Source organism: Dermochelys coriacea, chromosome 3 (genome assembly GCF_009764565.3).
Source record: "Dermochelys coriacea isolate rDerCor1 chromosome 3, rDerCor1.pri.v4, whole genome shotgun sequence".
In the NCBI taxonomy this organism is placed as follows: Eukaryota; Metazoa; Chordata; order Testudines; family Dermochelyidae; genus Dermochelys; species Dermochelys coriacea.
In genome coordinates, this window is record NC_050070.1 from 191630784 (window position 1) to 191657543 (window position 26760).

At 42.6% G+C, this 26760-nt stretch overlaps 1 protein-coding gene across 8 annotated transcripts in view; it reads left to right on the forward strand.

The window, feature by feature from the left end:
• The window catches only part of LOC119854037 (polyamine-modulated factor 1-binding protein 1-like), a 108807-nt gene that overhangs the window by 48649 nt on the left and 33398 nt on the right, over positions 1-26760 (forward strand). For 3 of the 8 annotated variants that reach the window (XM_043511978.1, XM_043511982.1, XM_043511979.1), the window contains 5 exons: positions 8660-8772; positions 10966-11040; positions 13218-13763; positions 15434-15580; positions 22990-23181. In XM_043511978.1, coding sequence (XP_043367913.1) covers positions 8722-8772; positions 10966-11040; positions 13218-13763; positions 15434-15580; positions 22990-23181 — 1011 coding nt within the window. In that variant the 5' untranslated portion in view covers positions 8660-8721. The remainder of the gene's footprint in view (positions 1-8659; positions 8773-10965; positions 11041-13217; positions 13764-15433; positions 15581-22989; positions 23182-26760) is intronic. The other 5 variants (XM_043511980.1, XM_043511981.1, XM_043511983.1 and 2 more) reach the window with 4 other exon arrangements.

Below are 26760 nucleotides of genomic sequence, written 5' to 3' on the forward strand. Positions count from 1 at the left end.
AACTGATATCGTCTCCTAATTACATGACTCTGTAAGCTGGGGCTTCAAGAAAAACACCAAATATCACGAGACTTTGTGATAAAGTCACAAGAGTTAACAGTGGAGTTACAGACGCCGCACCCCTCCTGCTCTAAAAGGGACAGATTGTGACAGCCACAGAGCAATGCCAGGGTGAGTGAGGCCCCTTCAGGGACTGCTAGGCGCACTATAGCCACAGAGCAGGGCTGGGCCCCACACCAAGCAGGCAACAGGGCCAGGTTTTGGCAGTTTTAAATTAGGAACCCAAAAGGATTTTATCAGTGTGGCTTCTAAGTTAAATTAGCCAAAGAAATAACTGAGTAGCCCACCAGAAGGCTGTCTACATTCTAGAAACTCTATTTAAGTGGAATGATGTCTATTTACTAGCCAAATATTTAGCATTTTCCCCACTCAACCACCAACCCTCCCCCAAACCCCTCTTAGTCGTCTCTCTGTTATCAGCAAAAACAACAAGGAGTCTTTGCAGCACTTTAGACTAACAAATTGATTTGGGCATAAGCTTTTGTGGGCTATAACCCACTTCATCAGATGTTATCAGTGGCATTAACAAATGTGCTCATAAATATAGCTTTCCTGTAGTGGGGGGGGGAGGTGTCAACTAGCATAACCTGCTTCCTACACCAAGAGAGCAGCACAGAGCAAACTTCTCTAAGCGCACTTATAATGTTCTGGGGAATTTCCTAATTAGCCACAGATAGACTTCCTTCCAGGTTAGGTTCCCCTACAGTCCTTGTGCTTAGGGCATGTAGCTATGGTCCTTTCTCCTATTCAGAGACAGAATGTTGAATGCTCTCCTTGCTGTTCCCTGTACCACCAAACAGCAAGGCATGGATCCCCAAAGCGATTTAGGTGATACAGCACTGAACTTGTAGGTGTCTAAGAAATCACTGGAATAACAATAGAATCCACAAAGCTTAGGTTCCCTGTACAATGAATGGGGAAAGATAGGGGGGTGGGACTGTGAGCTACAAAACCAGCATGCTAGGAGAGGAGCTGCCTCAGCTAGCCAATGGGAGATGCCAATGAGAGGTGTGTTTGTGCTTGCTAAGCCCACTCCTCTCATGGAATTAGGTGCTGAAGTCCAGGCTAAAGCGGGGTGCCTATCTCCACTTGCGATTCACAGCTGGAACCCCTCTCCTAGAGTCAGGTGGCTTAGACACCTAAGCTGTTTCTTGGGAGATGGAGTTAGGTGCTTGCTTAGCTCCACACGTGATAGCTGGGAGGGAGTCCTCTCTACTAGCCTGTAGCCTAATGGTTAGGGCACTCACCAGAAAATAGGCCAATCCCCCAGTTCAATTCCTCCCTCTGCCTACTTTTAATAGGGTTTTACACTGGAGTTTTGAGTGACTCTCGTACTGTCTATGGCCAATTAAGATTTAATTATTCAGTTAAAGTGAAAAAGCTTCAACAAAAGAGATTTAGAGCATCTCTTCCCCTCGCCCCCCTTCAGGCTGTTCCATAGTTGGAGCACTCACCTGAGAAGTAAAAAGCCCTAGCTGAAATCCCTTCTCACCTGCCAGAGGTAGTAAAAGAACTGGGGTCTCCCTCATTTGTGGCGGGTACCCTAGCCACTGGGCTATGAGGGAGCACTTGCCCCTTTACCCCCATGTCTGTTTTGTGTGAAGTTGGGGGTACTCAGAGGCTGCACACTGGACTGGGGTCTTGGGAAAGATACATGGAGGAACACCTATCTTCCCCTGGTTTGTGGATTGTAGTAGGGCTTAGGTGTGAGAGAGGCATCTGGATGTCTAAAGTGAAGCAGCAGAGGAAGAAATATAGGTGCCTGGGAAACTTTTACAGCAGAAATATAGGTATGTTTACACTGAAATTAAACACCTGTGACTGGCCTGTGTTAGCTGACTCAGGCTTGCTGGGCTTGGGCTGCAAAATTGCAGTGTAGACATTCAGGCTTGGGCTGGCGCTTGAGCTCTGGGACTCACAAGGTGGGAGGGTCTCAAAACCCGAGCTTCGGCCTGAACCCTAATGTCTATACCACAGTTTTACAGCCTGAGCCCTGTGAGCCCAAGTCAGCTGACCTGGGCCAACTGCAGGTGTTTAATTGCCGTGCAGACACCTACAGGATTAGGAGGTGGGTGAGAGGGATTTTATGGATCACAGTGGTGCCTAAAAATGGAACTTAAACTCCAGATGTAGGCACCTAAGTACCTTTGCAGATCTGGGCCCTAGTGACACAGGATGGTAACTTAGAAGTGAAATGGGTTCTTGTCATAACCATACAGCTAAGGGAAGCCTAGAATTCCTCCTTACCTGTAAGGGGTTAAGAAGCTCAAATAACCTGGTTGGCACCTGACCAAAAGGACCAATGGGGAAAGAAAATACTTTCAAATCTGGGGGGGAAGGTTTTGTTTGTGCTCTTTGTGTGTTCTCTTGGGTAGCAGAGAAGCAACAGGTCAGAAAACTCCTTCTCCTATAAACCATCCTAAAATGAGTCTCAATGTTGCAAAAAGAGTAGATAAATAAGGCAGGGTGCATTGGATTACTATTTGTTTTCAACTTGTGAATTTTCCCTGTGCTAAGTGGGAGGTTTATCCCTGTTTTCTTTTTTTTGTAACTTTAAAGTTAAACTTTAAAGAGGGGAATCCTCTGTGTTTTGAATCTGATTACCCTGTAAAGTTACCTTCCATCCTGATTTTACAGAGGTGGTGCTTCTACTTTTTCCCCCCCTTATAATAAAGTTCTGTTTTTTAAGAATCTGGTTTACCTATTTGGTTGGTAGATTATTCTCAAGCTTCCCCAGGAAAGGGGGTGAAGGGTCTTGGAGTTCCTGTTTCCCTAAAATAGTCCCCCAAGTGGTCCTTTTCCTGAATCTTTGTCTAACTCACTTGGTGGTGGCAGCAGTACCCATCCAAGGACAAGGAAGGATTTGTGCCTTGGGAAAATTTTTAACCTAAACTGGTAGAAATAAGCTTAGGGGGTCTTTCATGCGGGTCCCCACATATGACCTGTACCTTTGACCTGACAGTCCTGTTACAGAGGGCAATAGGCATCTGCCCGCAGTTATGGAAATCTGCCCTGCACTTTCTAGAATCTGTAGGGGGTTATCTAGAAATCAGTGTAGAGGAGGTTTCTAGACACCAAAAAACAACCAAACAAAAAATCATCAAGGGAATGCAGACTCAGTAAATACTTAAATGAGAGCAATCATTGTAGGATTTAGAGTAATTATAAGGCAAATTAGATAGAGAGAAATTGTTCTAACAGAGTCCCTTAAACTGGCAATAGTGGCCATATGTTTTTCTTATAATTGTAAAAATATCCTACCTTTTCCTTTAAACTATACTGACCCAAGTGAATAGCTGCCACGCTCTTGGGTTTTGAGTCTATAAATATATATGTTCTGAAACTGATATATTACTCTCAGTGAGAGCACTCTAATAATGTCAGTGTGTTTAACCTCATTCACCCCCCAACAATCTGTACCACATGTCATCTCAACAATTTATAACATACAGAAACATTGGCTAAGTTCATTGAAATAAATGATACTGCACCCACTTACTCCAGCAGTGAATTTGGCTCATCATTTTTGATCAATGTTCTTTCTGGCAGATGGTCTGTTGTGTTTGTTTTCAGCAGGACTAGATGTTGAAGCAATCTATCCTTGCAGCATTTTAAAATGATATTTTAGATTGTCCTGTAAGCGTGTGTGTGGGTTTTTTGTTTTTTAATATATTTTGTTCTCCCAGCAGTGTCAATGGATTTTGGCATTGAAATCTTGTCTGTTTCAGTTTGTGATATTGTACAGGCCAGAAAGGTCAAACATTTAAACAAAATGTTTTAATAATCCATTTTTAATAAAGTCTGTGGAAAAGATACTAATGCTTCCAAAGGCATATCCAGTCTTTTCACTTCATTCCTAAAGGCAGCAGGGTCTATTATTTAACTTATATTATGGTAGTGCCTAGAGGCCTCCGCTGGCTTGGGGCTTCATTTTTCTAGGCACAGTACATACACGTAATAAATGACAGTTCCTGCCCCCAAAGAACTAACAAACTAAAATAGCTAGTGATTAGAACAGATACTTGGGAATTCTTATGCCTTAATCTGCAGTTGAGTTGCTGTGAGATGTTCAGAAAATTACATAGGCCCAGATACACAAAGGTACATAGGTGCCTAAGTTCCAGTTTTAGGCACCACTGTGATTCACAAAACCTCTGCTCAGCCACCACCTATTCCTGTAGGAACCTAAATTCACTTGGAGCCTAAATTCTCACTGTAAAAATTTTCTAGCCACACAAGTTTCTCCAGGCATGCACATGTTGCTGCCTCACTCCAAGCATCTGGAAGCTCATCTCCTTTCTAAGCCTTCAAGCAATCCACGAACCAGGGGAGGATGGATGCTCCTGCTAGTCTCTTACCCTTAGGGCCCAATATAGTAGGTGTGCTTGGAGGCACCTGGAAAAATCACAAGAGTAATGCTTCAGAGTAGCAGCCGTGTTAGTCTGTATTCGCAAAAAGAAAAGGAGTACATGTGGTACCTTTAGAGACTAACAAATTTATTTGAGCTTAAGCTTTCGTGAGCTACAGCTCACTTCATCAGATGCATTCGGTGGAAAATACAGTGGGGAGATTTTTTTATATATATATATACACACACACACAGAATGAAACAATGGCTTTATCATACACACTGTAAGGAGAGTGATCACTTAAGATGAGCTATTACCAGCGGGGGGGGGGGGGAGGAAAACCTTTTATGGTGATAATCAAGGTGGGCCATTTCCAGCGGTTAACAAGAACGTCTGAGGAACAGTGGGGGATGGGGTGGGGGGGAGAAATAACATGGGGAAATAGTTTTACTTTGGGTAATGACCCATCCACTCCCAGTCTCTATTCAAGCCTTAATTTAAATACAAGTTAATTGTATCCAGTTTGCAAATTAATTCCAATTCAGCAGTCTCTCGCTGGAGTCTGTTTTTGAAGTTTTTTTTTTGTTGAAGGATAGCCACTCTCAGGTCTATAATCGAGTGACCGGAGAGATTGAAGTGTTCTCCGACTGGTTTTTGAATGTTATAATTCTTGATGTCAGATTTCTGTCTGTTTATTCTCTTAAGTAGAGACTGTCCAGTTTGACCAATGTACATGGCAGAGGGGCATTGCTGGCACATGATGGCATGTATCACATTGGTAGATGCACAGGTGAACGAGCCTGTGCTAGTGTGGCTGATGTGATTAGGCCCTATGATGGTGTCCCCTGAATAGATATGTGGACAGAGTTGGCAACGGGCTTTGTTGCAAGGATAGGTTCCTGGGTTAGTGGTTCTGTTGTGTGGTTGCTGGTGAGTATTTGCTTCAGGTTGGGGGGCTGTCTGTAAGCAAGGACTGGCCTGTCTCCCAAGATCTGTGAGAGTGATGGGTCATCCTTCAGGATAGGTTGTAGATCCTTGATGATGCGTTGGAGAAGTTGTAGTTGGGGGCTGAAGGTGATGGTTAGTGGCGTTCTGTTGTTTTCTTTGTTGGGCCTGTCCTGTAGTAGGTGACTTCTGGGTACTCTTCTGGCTCTGTCAATCTGTTTCTTCACTTCAGCAGGTGGGTATTGTAGTTGTAATAAAGCATGATAGAGATCTTGTAGGTGTTTGTCTCTGTCTGAGGGGTTGGAGCAAATGCGGTTATATCGTAGAGCTTGGCTATAGACAATGGATCGTGTGGTGTGATTTGGATGAAAGCTAGAGGCATGTAGGTAGGAATAGCGGTCAGTAGGTTTCCGATCTAGGGTGGTGGTTATGTGACCATCACTTATTAGCATTGTAGTGTCCAGGAAGTGGATCTCTTGTGTGGACTGGTCCAGGCTGAGGTTGATGGTGGGATGGAAATTGTTGAAATCATGATGGAATTCCTCAAGGGCTTTTCCATGGGTCCAGATAATGATGTCATCAATGTAGCACAAGTAGAGTAGGGGCATTAGGGGACGAGAGCTGAGGAAGCGTTGTTCTAAGTCAGCCATAAAAATGTTGGCATACTGTGGGGCCATGTGGGTACCCATCGCAGTGCCGCTGATTTGAAGGTATACATTGTCCCCAAATGTGAAATAGTTATGGCTGAGGACAAAGTCACAAAGTTCAGGCACCAGGTTAGCCGTGACATTATTGGGGATACTGTTCCTGACGGCTTGTTGTCCATCTTTGTGTGGAATGTTGGTGTAGAGGCTTCTACATCCATAGTGGCTAGGATGGTGTTTTTAGGAAGATCACCAATGGATTTTAGTTTCCTCAGGAAATCAGTTGCATCTCGAAGATAGCAGGGAGTGCTGGTAACATAGGGCCTGAGGAGGGAGTCTACATAGCCAGACAGTCCTGCTGTCAGGGTGCCAATGCCTGAGATGATGGGGCGTCCAGGATTTTCAGGTTTATGGATCTTGGGTAGCAGATAGAATACCCCAGGTCAGGGTTCCAGGGGTGTGTCTGTGTGGATTTGTTCTTGTGTTTTTTCAGGGAGTTTCTTGAGCAAATGGTGTAGTTTCTTTTGGTAACCCTCAGTGGGATCAGAGGGTAATGGCTTGTAGAAAGTGGTGTTGGAGAGCTGCCTAGTAGCCTCTTGTTCATATTCTGACCTGTTCATGATGACGTAAACCTGGAAATCCTGGATGGATCACTACACTACACTACATTAAGACTATTTCCTCATGTTATTTCTCCCCCCCACCCCACCCCCCACTGTTCCTCAGACGTCCTTGTTAACTGCTGGAAATGGCCCACCTTGATTATCACCATAAAAGGTTTTCCTCCTTTCTCTCCCCCCCCCCCCCCCCGCTGGTAATAGCTCATCTTAAGTGATCACTCTCCTTACAGTGTGTGTGTGATAAAACCCATTGTTTCATGTTCTCTGTGTGTGTGTATATATAAATCTCCCCACTGTATTTTCCACCGAATGCATCCGATGAAGTGAGCTGTAGCTCACAAAAGCTTATGCTCAAATAAATTTGTTAGTCTCTAAGGTGCCACAAATACTCCTTTTCTTTTTAAGAGTAACGCTGCAATCCACAAAACCTGAGTTTGGCCTAGGCTCCCTAGCCAATGCATGTGTCGAGAGAGGCGCCTAATGTGACCCACAAAAGCTAACATGCTAGGTTGGGAGCCAACGACAGGGATGTGCACTAAATCCCTCTCCTCTCTCGGAGATAGGCACCTAAATTCAGGCTGCAGGGAGGTGCCTGTCTCTGCTAGCAATCCACAAGTGGAAACTAGTCAACTGGAGCCAGGTGACCTAGGTGCCTAAACAGCTTCTTGCGGGAATGAGTTTGGTGCCTGCCTTACTCTTCACAAAATGGCTGGAGGAGGAGGTGGTGTCCATTTGTAACTTTTAACCTGATGTCTAGAGCACGTGCCTGGGGTATGGAAGACCCAGCTCCAATTCTCCTCTCTCTGCCAGAGGGGGACAAAGGATTTGAATAGGGGTCTCCCACTTCTCAGGAGAGTGCTCTAAACTCTGACTCTGTGGTTTCTACATGTTTTTGTTGTGCAAAAAGCAAGAGATAACATCCACCCTAAAAACCCTATATTGTACAAACTTTAGGACTTCCTGAAAAGCCCATCATTGTCATTCTTAAGCTAAAGGAGCTATTACAAAGTGACAGGTGACACTGCCTTCCCCCCAGCACTGAGTGCACTTGTGATTTTAAGCACTCCAGCTCCAGATCTGGGTCAGTTGTGTGCTAGTGGTAGTATTTACCTCATGAATAGGGCCATACCAAATTCAAGGCCATGAAAAACGCGTCATGGACCGTGAAATCTGGTCTTTTGTTTGCTTTTACCCTATACTATACAGATTTCATAGGGGAGGTCGACATTTCTCAAATTGGGGGTCTTGATCCAAAAAGGAGTTGCGGATCGGTTGCAAGGTTATTTTAAGGGGGTTATGGTATTGTTGGCCTTACTTCTGCGCTGCCTTCAGAGCTGGGCGGCTGGAAAACAGTGGTTGTTGGCTGGGCACCCAGCTCTGAAGGCTGTGTCCCGCCAGCAGCAGTGCAGAAGTAAGGGTGACAATACCATAGCATGCCACCCTTCCTTCTGTGCCGCTGCCATCAGAACTGGGTGGCTAGAGAGTGGCGCCTGCTGACTCGAGGGCCCAGCTCTGCAGGCAGCTGCACAGAAGTAAGGGTGGCAATACCATACCATGCCATCCTTACTTCTGCGCTGCTGCTGGCAGCGGCTCTGCCTTCAAAGATGGGACCCCAGCCAGCAGCAGCCACCGCTCTCTACCTGCCCAGCTCTAAAGGCCGCGCGGCTGCCAGCAGCAGCGCAGAAGTAAGGGTAGCAGTGTCACAAGCCCCCACCCCGTGAACCCCCCACAATTCCTTTTTGCATCAGGACCCCTACAATTACAGCACTGGGAAATTTTAGATTTAAATAGCTGAAACCATGAAATTTATTTTTAAAATCCTACGACTGTGAAATTGACCAAAATGGACAGTGAATTTGGTAGGGCCCTACTCTTGAATACTACTGCTGTTATTTTTAATGGAGATATTGCATGTAATTTCTTGTGCATCAGAATTATTGGGTGGGATTTGAAAAGTGCATAAGTGACTGAAAATCCCACTGAAGTATCGTAAAATATGTTTACCAACAACATCGAAGCTCATACAGTTCTTTGTTTTCAGCTCTCCTGGCTATTGCTCTTCGTTTCCTATGGGCATGGAGTTTTGCTAGTAGAGCAGAGTGTATGAAAAGCCAAGCTATGAAAACCATCTCGATGCAAGATAGCGCTTACAAGGTATAATTTTTTTTTTCTTGGCAGTGATTTGAAGCAGATCTTAAAAATCCATGTGCTCATGGTGAAGCTTTCTGATCAATTTCTGTAGAAAGTAAATTTTCATTTACAAAAAATGTGGGTCTCGCTCCTCCCCCCTTCCACTAGTCTTACACTGACTACAAATGGCTTTATTTCTGATTTAAAATAGCATAAACAAGAGGTGAATCAGGCCTCAAATTTCTAACCATTATAAACATGAGCAGCATGTAAACTGATGCAGTGCTGTCTTCCGAAGTCTGCAAATGGACAGTCCAAATGCACTGTTTCTGCTGTTGCTCAAAGGTTTCCCAAGATGCAGCACCGAAAAAGCTAACCAGTCTCGTCAGTTGTGCCTGTTGCTATTCAGAATCCTGTAGGCACTTGTGAAAGTGGCAAGAATTAAGGTCAACTTCACCCTAATGCTGCTTGGGAACTCTGTGAGCCAAAGCAGGCAATGGAGCTATTCACTGAGAGGAATTACTCAAAAACAAAGATGTAGTTAGAGTAGTAGAGACCCCACCTAATCAAGGACTTTCAGAGAGTTTCACATTTATCTGTCATCTAGTAGCTAGAGACTGATATGAAAGCGGGGGCCAGGGACAGCATCTTGGTAGAAATTCTAGCGTCTTCCTCTTTCCTGGCAGCTGTGGGGAGATTGGTCTCTTACCTCAGTATTGCCCCTGGCCAATTCCCACCCATTCATCTTTTGTACAGGTCAGTAACTAGCAAATGTAATTCTCTGACTAGTAGGTGTCTGGTAATATTTCCAAGCCCTTTAGGTGAGAATATGGGTGGATGCATGGAGATGTTTGAGGGTGAGCAAGAGTGGGGGGATGAGATGGGCTACAATAAGAGAGGTAAGGTATTTAGAGCATGGGCGCTCACTTTTATTTTTCCTGGTGAGGGTTCCACCCCAAGGCCCCTGCCCCTGCTCTGCCTCTTCCCCCGAGGCCCTGCCCTCGTTCCGCCTCTTTCTGCCCCTGCTCCGCCCTCTCCTGAGGCCCCTCTGTCGCTCCATCTCTTCCCACCTCCTCCGTGATGCCCCCCACCCGTTCGCTGCTCTCCTCTCTCCCCCGAGGGCCTCCTGCCAGCTGATTGGTGCTGAGAACCCCCTGTGTTTTCCCCATGGGTGCTTAAGCCCTGGAGCACCCATGTAATCAGTGCCTATGATTTAGATGGTGTCTGGAGAAATGGGAGCGAAGGGAGAGAGAAGCAGAGAACACAGTGCAGAGACAGCAAGAAAGGAATAAAGGGAGAGAAGGAAAAGAAGAAGCAGACGCTGAAAACAACTACTTTGGGGGAAAAGAGACATCAGAACCTAATAGGGAGGCGAAAGAAAAAGTGGAGGGAAGCCATCTAAGTGTGACAAAAGCAAGAGCTGCTAGTGAACCAAGCTGATTGAACAGCCTTCACACATATTTCACTTCATCATTTTCACCGCTATCCATCAACTAATTTATTCAACAAATAGCTTTTTCTGGTATGCAATCAGCCATACCCATAAGTCACATTTAATTTTTTTCATTGCATTATCTTGCTTGACAATATATTACAATTAAATATAGTGCACATTAAACAGTGCACAAATACCCCTTTAAATTGCAGGAAGTGTGTTCTGGTTGAGGGAAGGATAGCATATCAGTGGTATATTATTATTATTATTATTTTTTTTTTTACCCAGGTTAAAAGCTTAGACCTTGGGTGTCAATTAAATTTCTCAAACTCAAATTTATAATAATTGAAAAAATTGATGCAATGCAATCCTATTGTTGTATTAATTTAATTATGTTGATAAGTGACAGTAACAACATGTACAAAAATAAAAGCTGTACATGTAATTGATTTAGCTGAACCTCATTTCAAAACTGTGGTGAAGGAGTGTGTGTGAAACTTTCTGAACCTACCTTCCTGGTGAATTAGAACACTTTTTTCTAATGTCAGTCAGCCTCTGCAATGTGGCCTGTATGTAAGGGTTACTCTTTACATGAAGTGGATCAGACTTTTGTATTTCAGTTCAGAACTCAAAGTGCTTTATGAAACGTCTTTTACCAATTTTACTAGTGGAGGATCTTATCTATAGGAAAAAAATATAAACTGATACAATAAAACAGGGTTGTTTGTATTAGTCTGGTGAAAAGCTTTGTTGATCTTTTGCTATTTCTATTTTAATTGAAGACACTCTGTGTACTTTCTGCTCAGAAGAATCCCAGAAAAAAAAGTGGATTATTTGAGACTACAAATGCAAGAAAGGTAAAGCCAAAGCATTTGCGTACTAGACCAGTTACAACTGCATTCAAGTTGATAACACGGCTGCTACTCTGAAAACCGCATTCAAGTTGAACATGTTTTCTGTACTCCCTGATGCTTAAAACTTTGGGCCTGGCTTTTACCTGTTACTTGCACTGGATTTACTTGAGTGTAATGCTGTTGACTTCAGTGAAATTATTTCTGAATTATATTAGTGCAAATGATAGCAGAATCAGCTCTGTAAGGTTAAAACCAAGTTGAAGGTGGTGGAAAACTACACAGGTTAAGAAAGCATGTGTAAAAATTCTTTTGACACTTCTATTTGTCTCTCTTATGTGGCTCTTCTTCTTTCATCTTGGAACGCTAGTATTTCTGTAATTATCTGCACTTCAAAAAAATAGTTTTTCCCCCCCATACTCCTTTTATTCCTTTGATCTATTAATCTGGAAAGGGCTACAAGGCTCACTGTTTCTGCCCTTTCTATGTTTTGGTGTTCTATTTTGTGGTTGGAATCTTTGTCAACCAGTTATTTTACTCCCTTTTCCCAGTCCTATTTATACCTCTTAGAGGGACACTGTCTGCTTAAAAAAAAAATCTCACTTCTGTCTGAAAACTTTTTACCTGCTATTATTTTAGTTGAATCAAAATATGAGATCTTTCTTCCAGCTTGATTACTTTGTGCATTTGACAGCACTTGGTGTACAGTCTTTCACTATTTCCTTGTGATTCTGCTTTTTGTGGGGGATTTTCATACAGCATTAAGGGAAAGAAAAAAGATAAGAAAATGTGATTTTTAAAATCGCAGAATTGTCAAGGGGACTCAGGGGCAGGTGTAGTCCAGTAACTGAAATGACTGTACATTGAATTCATTTGTTCTAAATGGACTAGATTTCAGGTAGACGGTGTTACTTTAAAATTACTAGGAGGGTCTGATTCTCCAGAGCTCTGCACTGTGGATAGTCATTTACACCTGTGTGACTATAAAACAATAACAAATCAGAATGGTAGCATTTTACACCCACTTTGCACTCACAGAGGGAGTTCATCCCTGCTCTGTGGCCCCCCTTTTTTTTTTCTGTCATGATGGCACAAAGGAGAAATAAAGCAGCTATAAGGACTTCCACAAGGAATATCCAGGAGTCTTTGGTGCCTGAAGCAAGTTGGATGCAGATTGAGGTGAGGTTGTCATGACTCCAGCTGTTCTTGGGTGGCACAGATCCTGTATAGGCCACTGCAGTTGTGGTACAAGTTAGGGCAACCCATAAGGCTGCTGTAAACTGTGCTTGACTTGATCTAACCCCCAACAACCCCAGAATAGGGAAGGTGCATTGGCTTCCCCTTGACTGAGCACTAGCATAGGGATGAATTGGAGCTAATGCTTTGAGATCTATGGAAGAAAAGCACTGTATAAGAGTTAGGTGTCATTATTATGGCTATGGATGGGTGTGAATGATTACACAAGGTGCAAAGTAATTGAGAATCAGGCCATAATTTTTAAAACTTGGAATACAACTGTAAGTAGAGAGTCTGCAAATGAGAATTTTAACCTGGTAAGTAGATTATCTATCAATGTATTGTGGAATTCAGTGCCAGTACTATATAAATAATCTAGGGAAGAATTCTGTACCTGACAAATCCTGCATTTCTTAGTCATTCCTTACTACAGCTAAATTCCCATTAACTTCATGGTAGGCAGAGTGGTTCAGTGGCTGGAGCCCTATTTGGAGAACCAGGAGAGCTGGAGTGGTATTTTCAAAGGCGCTTAAAAGATTTATGATTACAAGTCATTTAGGAGTTTCTGAAATTTCTATAACTTGGTTTTATTCTTGATCCAGATACTAACTTGGTGTGTAAATTTGAGCAAGTCACTCAGCTTCCCTGTATATCAGTTTCCTTATTTGTAAAACAAGAATAATAATGCTTACTCTGCTTAATAAAATACTTACAGATTTATGAATGCTAAAGGCTTCACCCCATGGTAGTAACCTCCTTAGGAATATCTCCCTAATTCAGTACTTAGAGATCTTATTTATTGTTCTGTGCTTACAAATGGAGATTGGAGGAGAATGCAACAACAAAAATTACTATGAGTTAACTATGCTTTGATAAACAATCATGCTGTTTTGTTTCTTAACTATTATTTTTTGAGAAAGTAATACAATTAAAAATGGGTCCCACAGCTGCAGACTTCCTTTCCTCCTATTCACTTCAGTCTCAGTACCCCCTCCAGATCTATGTACAAAAGCTGCAAGGATCATGCATCAAACCTAGATGTTTCCAGAGACATTCGGGGGCAGAAAATCAACCTGCCTCAGGTGGAGAAGCCATCGGAGAAGATTTCAGCACCCATTCAGTCTGTTACTGCTGTGGATAAAAGTAAAGTAACAACAGACCACAGTAGATACCTCAGGGCTCGCTCAAACACTTTAGTGGTGCCTTTTCATAGTACTAGAGAGATTAAACTGGAAAACAAATGCAGGTTAGATTTGCCATCTTCAAAGATAGCATCAGAAGGACTGTCAGGCGAGACACACCAAGTTCCAGAGTGTCCAAATTGCAAAAAGGAAAGGAGGATCCAGAATGAGTACGACAAGTTCATTTTGCAGTCAAAGAGGGACAAGGAGGCCTTGCAGAAGACTATTGTGGAGCTAGAAGCTGAGCTGAAAAGATATGAAGAGCATAATAAACCAGCTCAAGGGCAAGAGAGTGAAGTAACCTGCTCTGTGGTAAGTCAGATACCTGCCTTTTAATATGACTAAAGAGGAGTGTGCTCTGTTATTCCCTATGCTGCGATCAGTGTGCATATGTGGATCAGAGGACATTGCAAGAAAGGAGGGAACTTTAAACAGAACCAACACTATTCAGTTCCAGATGGAATCATTCATCTTTTCTAATTCTGTCTGGTTGCTATCTACTTTTTTGCTGTAATCAGACATGAGGTGAGGTGGCTGAAACCTAAAGTAATGGAAATGTGTGGATTTTTTTTTTTAAAAGAGAGACTATAACCCCACAACACACACCCACCCACAATTTTCCAGTGTTTTCACTTTTGGTGGCATTAGTGTTAATGACATGTTAGAGGTAATGACACGACATGGTATGGCATGTTTATTATACAGCATTTTAAGTGCCCCAAAATAATAATGAATGTTTTGCTGAGGCCTTTGGATACTCATTGGAGGGAGCCCTGTTGTAATGAAACAATGACTGAAGAATAAATGTTCATGTTTGGTCTTTAGATGGTAAAGAACTCTGTAAGCCAACCTGATCCTCGGTATAATTCCATCATGTCTATATTGTACTGCAAAATCCACTTTAAAATAAAGCAGACTTGCCTCTAGAATAAGGTGCTACGTAGTATGGTGAAATCTGGCTCTAAATGTTTGAAGTAGAAGAGAACTTCCGCTATGGTATATTGAAAATTATGGTGTCCCATAGCACAACTTTAGCCTTCTGTAATCCTGTTTTTTAAGAAATTTTTTTCACTTCCTCACCCCTTTAGAACTTCAGCAATAAACAGAACTCTCCTTTTCTGAACACCTATGGATTTACCCTTACAGAAAGTTCCTGGAAAACTTAGAGAATAGAGCCTCAGTTCAGTGAGGTCCTAAACCTAAGCATTTGAGTAGTCCCACTGAAGTCACATGATTAAAAGTTAGATATGTGCTTAAGTACTTTTGAGGAACTGGGATCTAAACCGACAGGCTACTTTAGAAATGTAATAGGGTTATTATTTTAAGATCTATAGAATGAATAGATAATACTGTCCTTTCTTAGGGTTTTTTTTTTTTGTTTTTGAACCATCCTATAGACTTCTACAGTAGGGATAGAATTCTTTATTGAACTTTGAAATATACTGTACAGTTTCCATAGGAAGGTTATCATTTTCTGTTTAAAAATCAATAGGATAAAGAACTGTTCCATAAGGGTTTTTTTTTATAGTGGGTTTTTCCCTAAAACTTTTTTTTTTTTTTTTTGGGGCATATTTTTAATGCCTAGGATCTTACCTTGCTAACAGTTATTCGCATGCTTGACATTACACAAGTTGTCCTGTTGAAGTCAGTGAAACTACTCCCATATGTAAAGTCAAGCATGTAACTGTAAGATCAGGATCTAAGAGTCTCCTCCTAAATAAATGGCTGGTTAGCAACTCTCTGCCTTATGTAGGTTTATATTTTGTCTCTGAATTACCTTGTTTATCCTGGGTATGACCAATTACTGCTTAAGTTATGCTGGTGTGCAACAGCCAGAATCCATGAAAACAATAGCAACTTGGAATTATAAATATTAAGAGCCTCTTTTTTGTCATATGAAAACAAGAAACATAATATGCACGGCCACTATAAAATGTGCAATGACTCTTGCACTGACTTAATTTTTCCTTTTATTAAATCAGGAAGAAGAGCAGCACTTGAGAGGGGAAGTTTCCCTTCTTGATGGTTTGGTAGGAATGTGTAAAAATGAACTAGCCTATATAAGAAGCAGATCAGACCTGAACAAACTGGAAGAGGAGAGCAAAGGGAAGCAGCAACAAATGGTAAAAGTCAGTTTCGCTTTTTGTTTTTGTTGTTTTTTCCTGCAAAGTATTTCTGAAGTCTCAAGAATTGGAGTATCTTTATAAAGCACTTTTTAAAAAGATCACACTGAATAACAGAACTGCTTGAGAGATAAAAACACAAAGACATCCCAATGTGTCAGGTTTTAAATATAGACTAGAAATTGAATCCGTAGAGAGAGAACTTAATGAAGCCTGCAGAATCCAGTTTCATCAAACATATTACCCTGTACCAGGCTGTCTCCAAGAACAAAACTTGTTGTAGTCTAGGAAGGATAAACATTCTTATAAATCAGACTTTTCTTTCCATATGTTTTCTCCTTCCCTCCTTACCCGCATTAAAGAAAGCCAGAAATATGGCTGAATCTACTGAATTAGGAAAAAAAGTTGCAAAGTTGTATCTACCTGCTGCCATACACCTGAAATTTCATGAATTAACTTGTCTTGCCGGTTTGTCAACATACAGTGTGACAATTTTTCATCCATGTTTGCAACTGCAGTCTGGAAATAGTCTGATTTACTATTAGTTTTAGTGCAGAAGAGATAAGAGATCCATTTAAATCTGACAGGAAACACAGCTAGACTTGTACAAATGAAGGACTTGACCTGAAGTATCAGAAATATAACATGGAAAATGTCCCATTAGATAATGTTGCTTTTCCTTTGGATAGAAAATGATGGATACTGACAATGCTAATTTTATTTACTTTTAATTTATAAATATTGTTTACAAATTTAAGTATTCCCTGAAATATTACGCTTACTTAGCTTTTCACAAACACACACAGTGTAAATACGGGATCCAACTTGAATTGATTTTGGTAGGAATATAAAGCACTGAGCACAGCTCAGCAGTGGCTGGCATGACATGGGAGAGGGGAATCAAAGGAGCTTTGCAACCTTGCAAATAACCACAACATCCTGATCCTGCAAAGACTTGCACATGTGCATAATCTTACACTATACATTATACTCTTAAAGCAATGGAACTACTCACAGTGTATGAAGGTGTTTAGTCTTTTCGGGATCAGGGCCCAAATTGGCACACCAAAAAAACAAACAAAATCAATTAAATGTAACAATTGTAGAACCAATCTTCTCTAAGCATTATATAACTTGTTCTTTTCGCAAAAATAAATAACTGCAGAGTAAAATAGTTATTGTAACTATAGCAGAACCTCAGAGTTACGAACACCAGAGTTATGAACTGACTGGTCAACCAAACCTCATTTGGAACCTGAAGTACACAATCAGGCAGCAGCAGAGACAAAAAAAGCAAATGCAGCACAGTATTGTTTTAAATGTAAAGTACTTTTTTTTTTTAAAAAAAAGGGGGGTGTTAAAAATTTTTGATAAAGTAAGGAAACTGTTTCTGTGCTTGTTTCATTTAAATTAAGATGGCTAAAAGCAGCATTTTTGTTCTGCATAGTAAAGTTTCAAAGCGGTATTAAGTCAATGCTCAATTATAAACTATTGAAAGAACAACCATAATGTTTTGTTCGGTTATGAACGCCTCAGGAATGGAGGTTGTTCAGAACTCTGAAATGTTCATAATTCTGAGGTTCTACTGTAACAGAGTCCTTTCACATCCTTCTGCTTTCAGACTGTCTTCTTTCTAATAGTAGGGGAATAGTTCTTAAAAGATCTAACACTTTCATTAGAAACCACTGTTAATCATGCAGGAAACAGTTTTTACTCTCCCATTCAGGAAGCTTTGTTTTGCATCCCTGAATATCTGCATCAAACATTCAAGATCTGGGAAGATAAAATTCCTCACCTAGGATGAAGTTTTCATTGAATGGGGTTGGTTCCAAAACTTACTCCTGTTCTCATTTTCTTATGTTCTTTGAATTGTTCAATATTAATGATTTATGTTACTCATTGGTCAAAATGGTCCTGGAGTACTCTGTTTAGTTGTATTTTTTTAAAATCTGTTAGGGAGCAAACGATAGATACTCTTTCATGGAACAGGTGTGTAAATTGAAAGTATTTTCAAAATAAGTGTTTTAATAGTTATATGGTTTATTTGTTATCTTATTATATAAGGCCTTCTTGTCATCCAGTGCCTTTTTCAAATTCACTCATTTAAAAAAATATTTTTTAAACTACACAAAATTAAAATATGACTGTCAGCTTCTTTCCTCTCAACACACTCATCCTTGGGCACATATTAGGAGTTAGGAGATTCTGTTTGCTGTTTTCTATCTGGTGCTATAAGTAGATTGCCATCTGCTGGATACAGTGAACAATATATTGGCTCTATTGTGCTTGTTGTCTGTGATTGTTTCTATTCCTTGATACACTTTCAAAATTTGAAGGTGAACTTACTGCTCCTGAAAGATACCTGAGAGGTCTCTGTATAGTGAAGTCCACATGTAACCCATTGACTATTGGGTTACATACAAAACAAATATAGCACAGACAGTGACAGGAGAGTCTGTCTTATGCTGCTCTGCCAGTCTGTTCCAGCCCTGCTCTAGGGGGACCAGCTCTGGGGCTGACAGGGTAGTTTAAACTCCATGCCTATTCAGACCTTGTGTACTTTGCTTATACTGTTCGCAAGGTGTGATGTGGAACCTACCCACTGGCTAACTTCGTATAAGCCACCATTAGTGACCGAAATGTAAATGTTGGTTCATTCTTGTCCTGCAAGGAAGCTACAGTCCTGATTTTTCTGGACAATTGAGGGAAATCACAATGTTTTTAGCTATTTGAACAATAATTCCAATAACAGTGTTTTTGCACGTGTAGACCGCTTTTCATACAAGGATCTCAAAGTATATTAGAGGTGGGTAAGTTTTGTTTCCATTTTATAGAAGGAGAAACAAAGACAGAGGTGGTCATTTATCTGAAGTCTCACAGTGGGTCAAGAAGAGAAGCCAGAGCTCCTAATTCCTAGTCAAATGTGCTAAGGACTGATCCAAAGCCCCTGGAAGTCAGATCCACAAAGAGACTTGATGTTGCAATGTTCAGTGTTGCAGTTCCTAAATTTTAGGTGCCTTGAAAATCACAGGATATGCAAAGCCTAAGTTAAGTAATGAATGGAGAGAGATGGATGCCTAAGAGCAGGATCCACAAAAGCTAGCATTCTGAGGAGCTGCTTCAGCTAGCCAGGCAAGAAGGCTGTAACAATATTGGGGTTCATTAACAAACCGGTGAATGAGAGAGGAATAAAACTTTAATAAAACAAACTGAAAAGCATCTCTGATGAAGTGCTGCATGTAACCATGCACTGTTCCCAACCCCTACTTCCAGGACACATCTCCACATTCTAACACTCACAACACAGTCCCTTAGGAGGAAGCATCTCCAAATCACAGTAGTTCATAAACATCTCTCTACTGGGGGTGTGCCTAAGCCCCATCTCTCTCACAAAGTTAGGCAGGGAGGTGCTTATCACTGCTTGTGATCTGCAGCTAGGAACTCCTTTCCTGGAATTAGGTGGTGCAGGATTTAGGTACCTAAATCTGGGGTTTAAGCATCTAAGTCCCTTTGGATCTGGACCTGGTTCTTGGCATTGACTTCTATGGGCTCTGGATTTTGAGCTCCTAATGACTATTCAGTGCTAAACTGCTTTCAGGAATAAACTGATGTATCAGAGAAGGGGGGAAAAGAACAAAAATTAATCTTTACTTAAAGGAGAGCAGTATGCCCTGTTCTGCAGTTTTTAGAACCGACACAAAGCCAGGGGTAAATTGGGCCAACTCACAGCAACTCAGCAAGCCCAAGTACTTTTTTGTGATGGGTGACATCTTATGCTCCAGAATCTAAGCTTTCATTTGAAAATTAATGGGTTAATTCTCCACCGTGTTGAAGCAGAGGACTTCCTGATGTTGAGCTGCAGAGGATCAGCTCTAACGTATGCCTGTGGAGAATCAAGAAAAGTAAAGCTCCATGTTGCCATGCCTCCTTCTCACCCTCTCTGTCAGGATCCTGACAAGGACATTCTGAATCAAGGGTCTGGGCAGGGTCAGACCTGTGGCTGGGAGTAGCGGAGGAGTTCTCATAGTCAGGTTCCAGACCAGGGACAATACCAAGGGTCAGAGTCCGAGTTAGGATTCGGGTTCCAGGTCAGGAGGCAAAGTGCAGATCAAGCCATGGTCAAAACCAGGAATTCAAGAACCAGAATGGTAGTAGCAGCTACACGAGATCCACACTATTACCTGGACTTCCCTTTGGGTTTTATGTAGGGTGAGGAGCCAATTAGAAGCCATGAGATTGCTGGCTGTCAGACCCCTTGAGGTGGGACTTTCCATGGTCTGTGTCCACAGAGGGTCATGGGTAATGAAGCAACAACTGGTTACAGCTGCTACTGAATGGTACCATGGAGCTGTCTACTACCTGGCAACTCTTCAGGTCTGGATTCTAGACTTGCTGCACCTTAAACTCTCATACCAGGAGTTGGGGGATAGAAGGTAGAAGAACTGCCTCTGCCGGTAGTAATTCCCTCATACATGGGGAAATGCTCCATTGAGTATCTCCAGCTGTAAGTGCACATTATACTGTTTATTCAGCATACAGCATAGCAGACCAGAAAATCTAGCCCTCATGGTTTCACAGAACCTGTTGTCGCAGAGCCTCCAGGCAGTCTGATAATAATTCAGAGAAATGTGAATAACTGCCATTCATCTCTGTGAGGTGTTGACTCTGAAGCCTAATTATAAATATCAACATTAATTATTTCCAGTGCTTAATTTATAATGAAAGAGGTGCTGGGGCTCAAGCAATTTTTTTTATATTCATAACTGATGCAGCAAGCCCAAAGGTGCCAGGTAACAAGCCCAGGCACAAATTAAGCACTGATTATTTCACAGCTGATCAAGCTGATGGATAATCATAGTATGTTGATCTGAACAATCTATTGTGAATGGCATCTCATTGTTGTACCATGAGAGGATAAAGTTTAGTTTGTGGGTAGAGTTTGGAAGAGCACGTCCATTATTTTTGTCTTATTTGATTCCTACTCAAAACTGTACCTAACAAAATAAAAGGATAAGGCATTTAAAATATTCAAGTAAACATTCAGAAACAATCCCACACCCCCAGGCAATACAAAAAATGCATGTTACTGAGTGTTTTAAACCTCAGATAGGATTTCCATTTTTCCTCACCAATTTAGGAGAACAACTTAGTCTGTAAATAGCTTTTTCCAATGGTAAATAGGCATCAAGGGCATTAATCCGTTTGCCTACTGACTGAATTGAGGCTTTCCTCCACTAATGAAAAATACAATTCCTGCTTCCTGATAAGGTGGCTTTATATGGCCAGTACATCTGATTTTATATATGATTAAGCCAAGTCCCGAGACATCATTAAATATGTAAACCCGAGGATGAAGAAAACCCTGCCCATCGACAGTGCCATCAGTGTACAGCCATTGCAGTCTAGAGCTCTGGAGCAGCAGAGACGAAAGGGCTAAATGCTTACAATAGAAAGAAAAAATTAAAGTGCAGCTGCACTCGACTTTTAACTGACCCTCACATCTCATGAAAAGGATGGTCTGGGTAAGTGTGTGGCTAGTCTTGGTCTTTTGGAACATACATACATTTTTATGTTTACAAAGAAAAGGAGGTGGAAGATGGAAGCAGATTTGCAGGTGGAAGCTCCACCGCCTGTTCAGGTAGCCTCTTACCCTCATTGCAGGACATGAAGCTGCAGTGGCTGCCCATAGAGCAGTGGCCCACGGACCACACGCAGCTCATCAGGGTATGTATGTTCCAAAAGACCAAGACCCTGTCATGAGATAATTGTCTTAAGCCCCTGTCTTAAATTCAGGTTTGGGAAAGATCACATTTCACATTTTTCATTCTCCAAGGAGACAGCTAGCAAAAACAAGGAACTTGAAACTTTATATTCCTGATTTTTCCAAGAAGAAAAAAAATGTACTCATTTTTCAGGCTGTTAGTGGTACACCATAAATAAACAAAAAATAAATCAATAAAAATAAGAGTATAAAATACCATTCCCACCCCCACCCCCCAATTACAAGTCATTTTTAAGAGCATTATTGTGTGTTATCTGTTTTGAAACAATTATCTCATGACACTGGTCATCCCACAAGAAATCTTTATACCCTCCCTCGCAAGATTAATATTATATAAAAAGAAAAAAGGAGTACTTGTGGCACCTTAGAGACTAACAAATTTATTAGAGCATAAGCTTTCATGAGCTACAGCTCACTTCAATGCATCCGATGAAGTGAGCTGTAGCTCACGGAAGCTTATGCTCTAATAAATTTGTTAGTCTCTAAGGTGCCACAAGTATTCCTTTTCTTTTTGCGAATACAGACTAACATGGCTGCTACTCTGAAACCTAATATTATAGAGAGGCACTTTTCATAGCAACACATCAGCAATCACTGCTAGCACTAGAAACAGACTACTCATTGCACTTTAAAATGGAACAGTTTCTTGTAGATCAGTGGTTTTCAAACTGCAGGTCGCAACCCAGTACTGGGTTACAGAATGTAAGGCACTGGGTCATGGCGGCTCTGGTCAGCACTGCCGACCGGGCCATTAAAAGTCCCATTGGCAGTGCTGCCCGGCTAAAGCAGGTTAGTCCCTACCTGTTCTGACACTGCACTGCACCCCAGAAGCGGCCAGCAGCAGGTCTGGCTCCTAGGAGGGCAGGCCATGGGGCTCTGCGCACTGCCCCCACCCCGAGCACTGGCTCCTGGGGTCAGTGACTAGGACTGGGGGTTGGAGGGCATGGACGGGGGTCAGTGCCTGGGGCCAGCAGCTGCTGGTGGGATTGGGGGTCGGGGCCACGCAGCGAGAGCCAGGGATCGGAGCCCACCACCTCGTGGCCAGGGGTTGGAGTCTGAAGCCCCATAATGACTAGAGGCCTAGTCTGCTCTGTGCAGATGCAGGCAGGTAATACTGCATTCATTATGCTGATGTCACATTTTCAAGGTTTCCAGGTTTACTCTGCAACCATAAGGATTAGAGACTTGAGGTGCAATCCTGGCCCCGTTGAAATCAGTGGCAAAACTCTCATTGGCTTCAATGAGATTGGATTTCATCCTTTTTAAAATAACTGCTCTGTTTCTGGAGAACAAAGTGGCAGCCTTTAATTTTTTTAAAAAAAGGGGGGGGCAAAGTCATCTAAAAAGGGGGGGGGCAAAGTCATCTAAAACAATGTGTCCCAGCCCAATTTGACCCCTGAATCTACAGAACTGTTAATATCACCCCAAGCCTGCTTCACGCATGGAACTCTTGAGTCTGTAACTAGAGCTGTGATACTCCTTTATGGTTGGGGTAGATATGGAGGCATGATCTTGTCCCAGGATGTATAAATGCATATTTATTACACAGAATCAGGGTATGTTAAACATTTATTTAGAATGGATACAGAATAATAGTAAGTGTGGTCTATGCTTTTTTTTTCTTTTTCCCCAGGATAGTTTGTTAGTTGAAATGGAGGAGTTAAAAGCCCAGCTGCAAAGAATTCAGAATAATGAGAAAACACAAGCCCAGATGACCAAGATGAAGCAAAGCAAGTTGCTTCTTGAAATGGAAGAGCTAAAGTCCCAACTTGAAAAAACAAAGGAGCGGGAAAGGCAAAAAGTATCAGTTTTAGAAAATGAGAAGGTGCTTATGAAAGGATGTATGTTTGCACTGAATTTGTAAAAGCTGCACTTCATGTTAACACACGAGTTTACTTAGTGTCTTTGATAATAGTCAGAGTGTGGCAATATTGGATCTGTAAACCAAAAGAGGTTTGTTGCTTCTTTTTTAGTGGAATACATAAGTAAGGGGTACGGTTGCCAGGCATGTGGTTTTCAACTGGAACACTGGGTTGAAAAAGGACCCTGGTGGCTCCGTCAGCACCGCCGACTGGACCCTTAAAAGTCCGGTCACAGTGCTGCAGGTCTAAGGCAGACTAGTCCCTACCTGTTCTGGCACCACGCTGCGCCACAGAAACGGCCAGCAGGTCTGGCTCCTAAGCAGGGTGGCCACAGGGCTCTGTGCGCTGCTCCTGCCCTGAGCACTGACTCTGCACTCCCATTGGCTGGGAATCACGGCTAATGGGAGCAGGGTGGGCGGCGCCTATGGGCGAGAGCGGCACACAGAGCCTCCAGGCCCCCCGCCTAGGAGCCAGACCTGCTGCTGGCCGCTTCCAGAGCGCAGTGCGTTGCCAGAACAGGCAGGGACTCTGCCTTAGCCCTGCTGTGCCGCTGATCAGGAGTCGCCCGAGGCAAGCCTGTGCCCCAACCCAGAGTCCACCCCCCCCCAAACCCAGAGCCACCTCCTGCACCCCCAGCCCAGGGCCAATACCTCCTCCCACACTTCAATCCCCTGCCTCAATCCACAGCCTGCTCCCACCTTCTGAATCCTTCGGACCCACCCCAGAGCCCGCACCCCCAGCTGGAACCCGCACCCCCTCCCACAGCCCAACTCCCTGCCCCAGCCCAGAGCCCCCTCCCACACCCTCAACCCCTCATTTCTGGCCCCACCCCAGAGCCCACACTCCCTTCCACACCCCAACCCCCGACTCAGCCCAGTAAAAGTCAGTGAGGGTGGGGGAGAGTGAGCCACCACGGGAGGGGGAATGTAGTGCGCAGTGGGCGGGGCTTCAGGGAAGGGGCGGGGCCAGGGTGTTCAGTTTTGTGCAATTAGAAAGTTGGCAGCCCTAGCAAGGGGCCAATCTTGTGTCACTGAAATCTGTTAGTTCTGCCACTGTCTTCTGTGATTCAGGATAAGGCCCAGAGAGGGAGCTAGCTTGCGATATTGCACAGTAGCTTTCCGGAAGATGGCTATTTACTATTTTTTCAGGTAAAACCAGCTTTGAGGGTTCCGGTTATGGTGGAAGTACATAGTGCAGGTACAGCCTTTTGTATTCACTACATAGTTAACACGATCATTGAGTTGTTTTCAGTAACTGAGGTTGCATTTGCTCTAAAACTCTGACATGATGTACACAAATTAGTGCCTTGCTACTGTGCACCATCCAAAATACTTACAGATTGTACCCAAAGTGAAGTATAAACTCCCAGTGTAAACATTTGAAGAGGCAGTTAAGTTATTGATACATCTTAACACCTTTATTAATTATTATATTAGCAGCAGCAGCATAGTGCCTAGGAATCTTAGTCATAGACCAGGACCCCAATGTGCTAGGAGCTGTACAAACACAGAATAAAAAGATGGTCTCTGCCCCAAAAGCTTGTAATCTAAATATAAGACAAGATACAACAGATGGATACAGACAGTTGTGGGAGGGCAAGTAAACAATGAGACAGTACTGGTCAGCCTGAGAGACAATAGTCTTAGCACACCAGCAGCCTAACCCCTGTAAAGTTTTTTGTTGGTATCCTGGCAAAGAGAGTTTTAAGGAGGATTTTGAAAGAGTATAATGTATTAGTTCTGTGGATGTTTATGGGGAGCTTCTCCCAAGCATGAGGAGCAGATTGGGAGAAAGCACAAAGGAGTCTGCAAATTTAACAAGGGAGTGATGGAAAATCAGTCGTGGGCCAATTGGAGGCAGGAGTCAACATTTTAGTACTGAATGGGAGATGACAGGGTAAGGTAGGGATTGGCTCTGAAGGGCCTTGAAAGTGAAGACAGCTAGTTTGTTTGTTTGATTCTATACAGAAGAGGGAGCCAATGAAGGCAGGCAAAGGGATGACATGGTAAAGCAATGCACTAGGAAAGTGATCTTTGCAGCAGCATTCTGAATGGGATAACGTGATTTTGGTAATTAATTGATCTTTAAATATTCATGGTAAATAGGCCTAATGGCCTGATGGGATATTAGATGGGTGGGATCTGAGTTACCCAGGAAAGAATTTTCTGTAGTATCTGGCTGGTGAATCTTGCCCATATGCTCAGGGTTTAGCTGAGCGCCATATTTGGGGTCGGGAAGGAATTTTCCTCCAGGGCAGATTGGAAGAGGCCCTGGAGGTTTTTCGCCTTCCTCTGTAGCATAGGGCATGGGTCACTTGCTGGAGGATTGTCTGCTCCTTGAAGTCTTTAAACCACAATTTGAGGACTTCAATAGCTCAGACATAGGTGAGGTTTTTCGCAGGAGTGGGTGGGTGAGATTATGTGGCCTGCGTAGTGCAGGAGGTCAGACTAGATGATCAGAATGGTCCCTTCTGACCTTAGTATCTATGAATGTACATGAGTGGGGCAAGACTATCAGAGAAAAGGATGTTGCAGTAATTAAGATGCAATGTGATGAGAGGCTAGGTGAGAGTTTCAGCTGTTTGGATGGACAGGAAAAGTCATATTTTAGAGATGTTGTGCAGAAAGAATCTGCAAGACTAAGACAGCCTGAATGTGAGGAGCTAGAAAGAGGTCTGAGACAAATGACACTCAGGTTACAGGCTGGAGTGACAGACAGGATGATGGTATTGTCCACAGTAATCAAGAAAGGTGGTAGCAGGGAGAGCTTTGGAAGGGGCGATTAAGAGCTCTGTTTTAGCCATGTTGAGCTTGAGCTGATATTTAGACATCCACAAGGAGACATCAGACAGATAGGCAGAGATTTTAGTTTGGACACAAGGAGATAGGTCTGGAGTAGAGAGGTAGATCTGGGAGTAGTCATGATAGTTGAACTTGTGTTTACAGATGAGATTAACCGGAGATAAGGTGTAGTGCAGTGATACTCAGGCCTCAGTGGTTCAGGAGCCAAATTAGTGATCAACATTCCCCGAAAGAGCCACAGTTGCGTGAATTCATTGTTTTATTTACTATAGTAAATATATATTCAATAGCTCACTCAAGGAAATATGTGATCATAGTAAAAGCATCCTGCTTGGTTAATAACTTAGTTTGGTTAATAGTTAAATCACACAGTGTTTTAATATCATGTGCTGCAAGGAGCAACAGGAGACACATTAAAGAGCCATTTGCAGCTCGCAATCCTCAGTCTGAGGACCAATGATGTGGACAGGGAAGAGAATGCAGCAAAGAACAGAGCCCTGTGGAACCACCACTGCAGGGCGGATGAGAATGCTCAGAAGGACTAGTTGAAGGAGCAGTTGGAGAAGTAAGGGGAGGCCCAGGAGAGGACAAAGTCATTAAAGCCAAGGGAGGACAAGATTTCAAGAGCATCTGAGGTCAAAGGCAGTTGACAGGTCAAGGCAGATGAGCATGGCGTTCTGGTTCTGAGATATAAGTAAGAGGAGGTCATTAGAGTCTTTGGCAAGAGCAGTTTCAGTGGAA